At 31.8% G+C, this 10,339-nt stretch overlaps 1 protein-coding gene across 1 annotated transcript; it reads left to right on the top strand.

Annotated features, from left to right (window-relative positions):
* The first annotated feature begins 292 nt into the window (after positions 1-292).
* On the top strand, positions 293-7,048 carry LOC124821183 (subtilisin-like protease SBT2.6). Its single transcript, XM_047293047.2, has 11 exons — positions 293-553; positions 684-921; positions 1,496-1,640; positions 1,753-2,147; positions 2,345-2,440; positions 2,515-2,587; positions 2,874-3,159; positions 3,962-4,287; positions 4,486-4,753; positions 5,396-5,677; positions 6,412-7,048. The coding sequence occupies exons 2-11, from the start codon at positions 737-739 to the stop codon at positions 6,819-6,821; spliced, it is 2,466 nt and encodes an 821-aa protein (XP_047149003.1). The 5' UTR covers positions 293-553; positions 684-736; the 3' UTR covers positions 6,822-7,048.
* Positions 7,049-10,339: the final 3,291 nt, after the last annotated feature.

Genomic DNA, 10,339 nt, shown 5'->3' with positions numbered 1-10,339 from the left:
TAAAAATTAATTATGAGTGTTGGACAAGTGTGTGATTTTTTTTACAGAGAAACCTATAAAAAAAAGCACTAAATTTGCGCCGGCGCTGCTTCACCGAAAAGCGAACAAGAAGAACCATTATTCCATTTAATTTGACCGTGAAAATTGAAAACCAAACAAACATTTTTATTTATTTATTTATTTATTTACTGATAATAAAGGTTAAAAAGCTTAATAACACCACCTAACCCATTTATTAAAATTAAAAAATATCAACACCATAAAAAATAGTTTCCATATATGGAGTGTCCATGCTCCTTCCTCACACAGCAACCTCACTCACTCACTCTTTCACTATGCTCAACAACGAACGGTGACCGTTAGATCTCATTCTCCGATCACCGTTGGAATGGCGTGTATCTGAATCAATCATTCATTCATTCTTTCAACCTTCTTCTTTTTCTTCTCTCGCACGATTCTTTCTTCGCTTTCACTTTTCGCTTCGCTCCTTTATTCTCTCCATCGTCTTCTCCACGCGCTTTTCTCTTCTCCGATCGCACTCTCTCTCACGCAGGTTCGTTATCGTTAACTAACTTCCACTCTTAATGCTGCTTACTCTGTTTTCACTCTCTTCACCAATTTCACTTTCCTCAATTAATGTTATGCTGTTTTACTTCTCTAACTCGTGCTGTGTGATGAAACAGATCTAAAGCTTGTAGTGATTTATTTATTGAGATTGTGACTGCATTGGTGAGAAATGAGGTTGGAGTTCGTGTGTGTATTTATGATAATTCTGTTTGGCCTTGCGAAATTCGGGAAGGCAGAGATTTACATAGTGACTGTTGAAGGAGAGCCTGTTGTAAGTTACAGGGGTGGTGTCGATGGCTTTGAAGCCACTGCGGTGGAATCTGATGATGATGATCACAAGCTTGACTCCACGAGGTGTAATGTTTAATCACAATATTCTTCTATACTTTATTATTGTTGATTTTATTATTTAGTGTTTTATAATTGTTATTCTTACTAAGTATAGGAATCGCGTGTCGAATTTGTTATTTTACCTTGTTTTTTAAATTAAATTCTCAGAAAAGAACGTGATTGTGGGAAATTTTGTCAACCATTAGTCCGATAAGGTCTTCTTTTAAGAGAAATTGTTTTGATACTATTTTTTTTTTTTTACAAAATTTAATACAATAGAGATGTGGGTTGAGACGAGAGGGAAGTGTACAATAAAATTATTGATGTTAATGCTTAAATTTTTTTAAAAATAGTTGTAAAATTTTGTTTAATGGATAACATAATAATATAAATAATTTTCTAAATATAATAAAGTGTTGATATTCCGTTATGGTGACCTGTGACTTCGGCAATTTCTTTTTTAGTTTGTTATTCCTCGCGTCACTCTGTTTTTTACCATGTTTTTCCTTTACGTGAATTAATGCTATCTGCGTTGTTGATTAGGACTGACCAGTGATATTTTTTGCTTAACTTTTGTGCTGTTTTAATCTTGTTTTAGTGAGGTGGTGGTTTCTTATGCTCGCCACCTTGAAAAGAGACACGACTTGCTTCTGGCGTTGCTGTTTGAGCGTGGGTCGTATGAGAAACTCTATAGCTATCGACATCTTATAAATGGGTTTGCTGTTCATCTTTCCCCCGAACAGGTGATGTCTTGCGTTGATATCTTTTTTACCATGTGGTGGTTATGTTACTAATCATACGTGGAGTTTTTGAGCTTCATCTAAGCATGCGTTGCCTATCCTCTTATATTAGTAGGCAGAAACTCTTCGACATGCTCCTGGGGTTAAATCTGTTCAGAGGGACTGGAAGGTGAAGAGGCTCACAACACATACCCCACAATTTTTGGGGCTCCCAACTGGGGTGTGGCCAACAGGTGGTGGCTATGAGAGAGCTGGAGAAGACATTGTGATTGGATTCGTGGACTCTGGAATCTACCCTCACCATCCGAGCTTTACCACTTATAACACTGAACCATATGGACCAGTTTCGAGATATAAAGGAAAATGTGAGGTTGATCCTGGAACTAAAAGAAGTTTTTGTAATGGGAAAATTATCGGAGCACAACATTTTGCGCAAGCTGCAATAGCTGCGGGGGCCTTTAACCCTTCAATTGATTTTGATTCACCTCTCGATGGAGATGGGCATGGGAGGTCAGGCCCTGTTTCCCTTCTTTATTGATTTCTTCAGTTGGAAGTAGGAATTCTTCTGATGCTCTCATAAGGGATCCTGTGCTTTGAATAAAAGAAAACTATTTATGTGTCTTATAAACATAGGAAATAGTTAATACCAATTTGATAACGACTGTTCTTTTAACAATTCCCCATTCTTCTTGCACTTCATCTGGCAGTCATACAGCCTCTATTGCAGCTGGAAGAAATGGAATTCCAGTGAGGATGTACGGGCATGAATTCGGGAAAGCAAGTGGAATGGCTCCCCGTGCCAGGTGAGGAATGACAACTCCCCAATTGATCACCTTTTTATTAAAACCGGGAACTACTTGATGTTTTGTGTCTTCAGGATTGCTGTGTATAAAGCACTTTATAGACTTTTTGGAGGATTTATTGCAGATGTAGTTGCTGCAATTGATCAGGTATGCAACTTTGCTGTATGTTTATGATGTTATTTTATCTCAAATGTTCTGTTGATCTTGCAACAGATTAATGACAGAATTTCTTTTTAGCTCGAAGAATCTGCACGAAAATATCTGATGTTTTAAATTGCTTTTGAAGAAATGATTCCTCGGTTTTCTTATTTTCTGATGAAAAAGTCTAACTCAACATTGAAGTTCAACATAAAATTAAACAATCACTTATACACTTAACTTTTTAAGCATTTTATCTCAAGATTTCTAATTATTTAAATTTGAAAGTGAACAGGCTGTGCATGATGGGGTGGATATACTTAGCCTATCAGTTGGACCAAATAGTCCTCCATCAAACACCAAAACTACATTTTTGAATCCTTTTGATGCTACACTTCTTGGAGCTGTGAAAGCTGGTGTGTTTGTCGCACAGGCTGCTGGAAATGGTGGTCCTTTTCCCAAGTCATTAGTTTCATACAGTCCATGGATAGCAACAGTGGCAGCTGCAATTGATGATCGTAGATACAAAAACCATTTGATCCTTGGAAATGGAAAAATCTTGGCTGGAATTGGGTTGTCACGTGAGTTCTCAAACTTCCTACTATGTTTCTTAAGATGTAATTTTCTTAATCATGGACGGATGCTTGGAGACACATTGTTGATGATTATGGTGTAAATCTACCTTATAATTGGTGAAGGAACGAATAAAAAGTAAAAAAGAAAACCACATTGTAAAGGTAGTCTCTTTTCATTTTACTTCTTTACTCAAAAGAATATTTTAGCATCGTTCTCATACGCGACAAGGAGAAAATGGAAAAGACAGTAAGAGTCATAATTTTTTCTTTTGCAAATAAAATCAATTAGTTCTGAGTGTAGATGTGGATCACTTTGAGGAAAAGCCTTGGATCAATGCCTTCGCCAAATAATCTTCTGTATTTTTCTTTAGAATAATTGACGACATGCATATACTAGATTTAATTGTATCAAGTTGTGGTAGGTTTAAAGATATTGAAGAAAAAAGTACGAGTATTGTTATTCACTTATTCATGTTTAATTTATCAGAAAAAAAACAAAGAATTGTTGAAGCGTAATTCATCTCTAGTTGTCCAAGGTATTTTGATGATATAAGTTATTATGTAAAAAGATAAATGATAGTAGCATACTCTTTAATGCGCTCTTTCCAACTCGCTATTATGGATTTAAATTTGTAAGATCTGTTTCATTAAATGAAGGTATAAATGTCAGCAGGTGGGAATGCAAATTCATGAGTTGTTTCTAGCAATTAATTAGTCATTTTAGTGTTCTGCAAACTTCATGCTTGTGCCAAAACATATTTATGGTAGTCTATTATTCATTTACTTTTGTTGCTATTGGCTTTTGCAGCTTCTACACGTTTAAACCAAACATACAAATTGGTTGCCGCAAATGATGCGCTTCTTGATTCTTCGGTTACGAAGTACAGCCCCACTGATTGTCAGAGGCCAGAAGTTTTAAACAAGAACTTAATAAAGGGAAATATTCTTCTCTGTGGCTATTCTTACAATTTTGTTGTTGGTTCTGCATCAATAAAACAGGTCTCAGAAACAGCGAAGGCCCTTGGAGCAGTTGGATTTGTTCTGTGTGTTGAAAATGTTTCTCCTGGAGCAAAATTTGATCCGGTCCCCGTTGGCATTCCAGGGATTCTTATCACCGATGCCGGCAAATCAAAGGTACTTGAATCACATATAGGTAGAGATGGATGATGAATGCTAACTGTTTCTATCTGGTTTCTTGTACCCGATTATTTACTCCACAGCCTACTTCATCTACTGTCTTAATATCCTTTTTGTATGTTTCTATTACTACTTCTTTTTATCACAAAGTGTGCGATATATAATTATTTTGAACATGCAAAATCTTATCTTCAGGAACTGATAGATTATTATAATATTTCCACACCAAGAGACTGGACTGGAAGGGTGAAGACTTTCACAGGTACAGGTAAAATTGAGGACGGTTTGATGCCTATTCTCCACAAATCTGCGCCACAAGTAGCAGTTTTTTCTGCTAGAGGACCAAATATAAAGGACTTTAGCTTCCAAGAGGCAGATCTTCTCAAACCAGATATATTAGCTCCGGGTTCTTTGATTTGGGCTGCTTGGTCTCTAAATGGAACTGATGAGCCAAATTATGTTGGTAAGTAATGGTTTGACTAAGTTGCCTTTTAATTGTCGTTGGATCTTTTTTGCCTTTATTCAAACAATTACTCCCTTTCATCCAAATATATAAAAGGTTCTTGTGTCTTACGTGTAAACAAATCTTAAATAATTTAGTGAGACTATCCTAAAAGGCCTTTCATAATTTGAGATTTTATTTCCCATAACTCTGTTTTACTTTTGAGACGTAGTTTTAAGAAAAAGTAGTTTAATAAAAAGTTTATCTTTAAATGTTGGTACAATTAAATAATGCCTATTATTTTTCTCAATAAGCGTCAATTAGTGTTTTTTAAGAAAATTTGTTTTAGCTCATCATCTAATCATAAGTCAGCATATAATTATTTTAAAAGTTATAACAATGCTTAGTGTTGTGATATGAAACTGTAAAATTTATTGGGATGATGGGTGCAGTCTGCAATATCCAGAAAAAAGAGTCTTCAATTTTGAACATAGATCTACTTCTTTGAAAGACTTTCGGACCCTGCGCATGTGGCAGGATTTCGTAGCATTTTTGGAAGAATTGTTGCACTATTAAGTACGAAAGAGAAGAAAAATATGAAATAAGATATATCGTCAATATATTATAGAAATTGATTTATTTAAGCAGTTTTTTCTTGAGCAGGAGAGGGATTTGCCATGATATCTGGGACCAGTATGGCTGCACCACATATAGCTGGAATTGCTGCTCTTATAAAGCAAAAACATCCACATTGGAGTCCTGCTGCCATTAAATCAGCCTTGATGACAACATCGACAACTCTAGACAGAGCAGGAAATCCTATTTTAGCACAGCAATATTCTGAATCAGAAGCTATGAACCTGGTCAGAGCCACTCCTTTTGATTATGGGAGTGGACACGTTAATCCAAGAGCTGCCTTGGACCCTGGCCTAGTCTTTGACGCAGGTTTGTTCACCTCTCCCTCTCTAATGTACTCCTCTACTGGCACGTTTGTGTTCTGAGTTGACCAATAAACTTGAATTCGCTTGTATGTGAGAATTTAAGTTAAAGTAAAATTGAAGAATTTGTGACAAGAAATTGGCATTGGATGCAACACTTCTTTATAAAAAATTACTTAAATCGATGTGACCAAGTTCTTGAGCAAGTTTGTAAAAGCGATTGAAAACTGCCATTGTGGCAATAAAGTCAAGTTTTTTTGAGGTTTCAATGATCAGGACAGCAATTCCAACCGATCGCATTAGCTGAGAGGTAGGAGATGTAATTAAACGGTACCATTAAAGAAAAGTCATTTAAAAAAGGGTTAAAATAGTTATTCTAAGATATTGTTGTTCCTTTATGGAAAAGTATTGTGCCAAGACTTCTTTTGGAATCTTCTCTTACTAGACTATGTACTTAAATATATCTTTCTGAAGGTCTGGGTTAAGATAGTTATTCTAAGATATTGCGGTTCCTTTATGGAAAATATTGTACCGAGACTTCTTTTAGAATCTTTCTCTTACTAAAATATGTACTTAAATACATCTTTCTGAAGGTCTGGAAGTTTTCTTTCCAGTTTTGTGCATGTATTTTAAATTTAATTAAAAAAGACAATGCGTCCCTGTAATCCGTTTTAGTATCAATTTGTACAGCAAAACAAACAGCAAAGAACTGTTTACGTAATTTTTCTATTGATTTTGCAGGGTATGAGGATTATCTAGGGTTCTTGTGCACAACACCTGGCATTGACGTTCATGAGATAAAGAACTACACAAACTCGCCATGTAACAACAGCCTGGGCCACCCATCAAATTTAAACACTCCATCCATTACAATTTCCCATCTTGTAAGAACTCAAATTGTCACACGCACTGTCACGAATGTTGCTGATGAGGAAGAAACCTACGTGATCACAGCCAGGATGCAACCAGCAGTTGCCATTGACGTGAACCCTCCAGCAATGACCATTAGAGCAGGTGCATCACGTAAGTTTACTGTGACACTCACTGTTCGCTCAGTGACAGGATCGTATAGTTTTGGAGAGGTGTTAATGAAAGGAAGCAGAGGGCACAAGGTGAGGATCCCTGTTCTTGCCCATGGATACTCAAGATAGCTTTAGTCTGGTCAGCAAAGCAAAGTTATGCATGTAATATTCTTTGTAACTTGTGGAAATAAGGTATGTACGGCTTTAGATTTATTCTGAAAATATAATATGGTGTTGAATAGATGTAAAGGTAAGAAGGTGTAAGGGGAAGACTCCTGGTTTATTTTATTTCACATTTAAAGTTTTGCAAATAACATCTTGTTATTTATCGGAATGCTTCTTCTGAAGGTTTTACATGTCTCTGTCCCTTTTTCCACTGTTCGTATCAAATTTCTTATAGCAGGTTGGAACACAAGAAAATAATTAGAGTATGACATATCATATAAGTCATAAAGGGACGGTACTACGTTAACGGTTTGCTGGTTTCTTTTATACTATTTGGTTCAGTTTAAAGAGATAATATTTAACTTGGGAATGGTTCATTACCAACACCCAAAAACTTCATCCCTATTTTCTTCCACCTTTGATCAAAAGAAAGCATAAGCAAGCTATAATCTATCAAGTAAATTTGGATCCACACACTAAATACAATGTTATCAAAGTGTAGGGAGGGCTTACGAATGAAGCTTCTTCTTAATGTTTTCTAAATACAAGTTAAAGGCTATAAAGAAAGAGAGCAGTAAAACTAGAGTGTTGAGACTATTTTTTGACATTAATCACTCGAATTAAAGCCACCAGTAAGTTTTGAATCAAGTTTGATACGAGCGTCTCCATGGTGATTGGTAAATTTAAAGGATTTAAAGTGTCGTATCAAATTTAAGAATTAAATTTAAACGTATAAGTCAAATGCTTTAACATGGTTTTATAAGATTTAAATTAGGTTTAAAGTCAATTTTAAGATATAAGATAGTATAAGTAATTTAATGTTTATTCTAAGGATATTTGTTTTCAATAAGATATATCGAATCATCTAAGTCGTTAGTGAAGTACTTTATAACATCAATCTTACATTTAAAATATTTAAAATATATATATTTATTAATGTGGGAGAGATGAATTTGAATTTCATATAAAATAAAATATTTTTATAATATATAAGTAAGTAGAAACTTTACTTATTATCTAGTGTATAGTATAATATACTTTTAAAAAAAGAAATAATAATTTTGATTGTTTATTCACTCAAGTTATAAAATATTAAAAGATTTTTTTACTTTTATATAAATCTCAAATAATTCACATTGTTCCAACAGTTTTGAAAGTTTTTTTCTTTTCTAAATTTATTTACAAAATTGACAATGTTGTAAGTAAAATTACAAAGTAATATCAATCTAAAATTTTTATAATTTTTAGATAATATATAATTACTATAATAATGCATTTATAACAAAGATTTTATATAAAAATATTTCTCTTTTTGTTAGAGATAAAATCAATTTATAATATATAAGTGGATAATAACCTTATCTTATAAACTGATTTTGTGAGATTAAAGTAAATTTAAAAATGATATCAAAACTATGTCTATTGATTAGAGATAAGACCAATTTATAATTTGATTGTGATATTATAAAATATATTAAAAACTTTTTTTAATATATTAAAATCAGTTAATTTCGAAAATATAAACAACATCATAAACTCATAAGAGAATTTGGACTCTTAATGACACCTCTCTGTATCTAATAAGAGAAGAAAAACAAGATCGAAACTTAGATAAAATTAATTTTACTTTAAAACTAAACTTTAGAGCCCACCAACTTCTCAAAATCATGATTTGATTAAAATTTCACAGTCAAAAACCGATAATATTTAGAAAGAATAAGAAAAAAAAATCTAAAATTGAAGATTTTAAAGTGAGCATCTAATTTTCATTTATTAACTTTATTTCCTTTTCATTTTAAAATATATTATTAGATATTATAATATTTTTAAAAAATAGTATTATATCTTTAAAAAGTGAAATATAGTGAAAATAAAAATAAAATTGTATATCATCCATATAATAATAAAATACTTGAACAATGTATTGATGAGCCTCTTCCGTATTTTCCAACAAATGAAATAAGGTTTTTCATTAGTTTAAATTGATTTCTGTCCTAATTCATTTATATAAACTATGTTATACTAGTTTAATTAAAATCAGATGTTTAACTACACATTTCAACTTGTCTAAGTTGTTTTATTTTTTATTTTTATAAATACTTATCTAAATGTCCTCTTCGAACACAAGTGCAAATTAATTTCACTTGATAAAAAAAACTTATTATTTTTTAAATGCTTTGTTGACTGGAACCAATTTATAAACCCATTGTTTTACAGTAAAGAATTCAGTTTTTTTTTGGGTAAAGTGAAGTATATTATCCTTTTTCGAACATACCTGTTAAAGTTCATTTTATACCCATCGATCTAATCCAACCATTAACTATACTTTAAATGTTTCGCTAATATTTAATCATATTGATTGTTCACAAAAAAATATAAAAATCACAATGATTAAGCCAGTAGTAGAGAATCCAAATTATTAAAGAAACTATATTTTAACGATATTTAAAATTTCAAATCTTTGTTTCCCCAGAAAATTTTCTTTTGTTCTCATTAAATGCAAGAGAAAGAGAAAGTTGAGTTGAAGATAAGGTAAAGTTGAAGTATTTATGTGCACGAGGTTTTATGATAAGATTAATATATAAAAATATGAATCACCATCAATTTACTTGCACAAGATATAATAAAGTAATTTGCACAAGATATGGGCAAATTGGGCTGTTCGTTTGTGGTCCTATACGTACCCATTAAGATTTCAGAGGACTTTTATCAAACACCAACTGGGCATTCATTCCAGTCACCCAAATTATTTACATTTTAAAAATTCAAATATAAAAATAAAAAATCTGACTAACATATAGAGAAGAAAGATGCATGAATTTATTATCTTAAAATTCTAAATTAAAGATAATATTATTTTTTATGTGAATTTGACATGAATTTATTATCTTAACATTCTAAATTAAAGATAATATTATTTTTTATGTGAATTTGACTAAGTCTTAGGATTATTATATTTTATTTTTTATGAATGTCTCAAAATAGAAAAATAAAAAAACTTGCAATCGAACGTCTTACCGTCTTCTTGTGCTTTTCCCTCAAAGATTATATAGAAGAAAATGTATACTCTTATTAAAACTAAAACTTAAGTGTTAAAAAACAATTTAAACTTAATGGATTGGTATAGTATTTACGATACTAGTTTTAAATATCTCTATATATACACGAGTTGATTTGTTTGTATATGTTTTTTTTATGTTGGTAATAAATTATATTAAAAGATATTTAAATATATTATGCTAAAAGAAGTTTAGAAGTTGAGAAAAGAAATAATAATATTTTTAAATTTATAATTAAATTTTTAATAGAATTAATGTGAAAATTTTAAATCAATATATATGTAAAAAGGTAAAGAGTTAATTTTATAAAAATACAAAAGATAAACTATGCAAAAATACGTTTGGTATATTCATTATAAATACAAATTAATGTATGGACATATTGGTATAATAGATTCGTATAATCAGGACATTGACAAATTT

The sequence above is a fragment of the Vigna umbellata genome, chromosome 2 (assembly GCF_029865625.1).
Source record: "Vigna umbellata cultivar VRB3 chromosome 2, Vumbellata_1.0, whole genome shotgun sequence".
In the NCBI taxonomy this organism is placed as follows: domain Eukaryota; kingdom Viridiplantae; phylum Streptophyta; class Magnoliopsida; order Fabales; family Fabaceae; genus Vigna; species Vigna umbellata.
The sequence above is the reverse complement of the archived record's forward strand: the minus strand, read 5'-3'. Positions and strand labels throughout refer to the sequence as shown.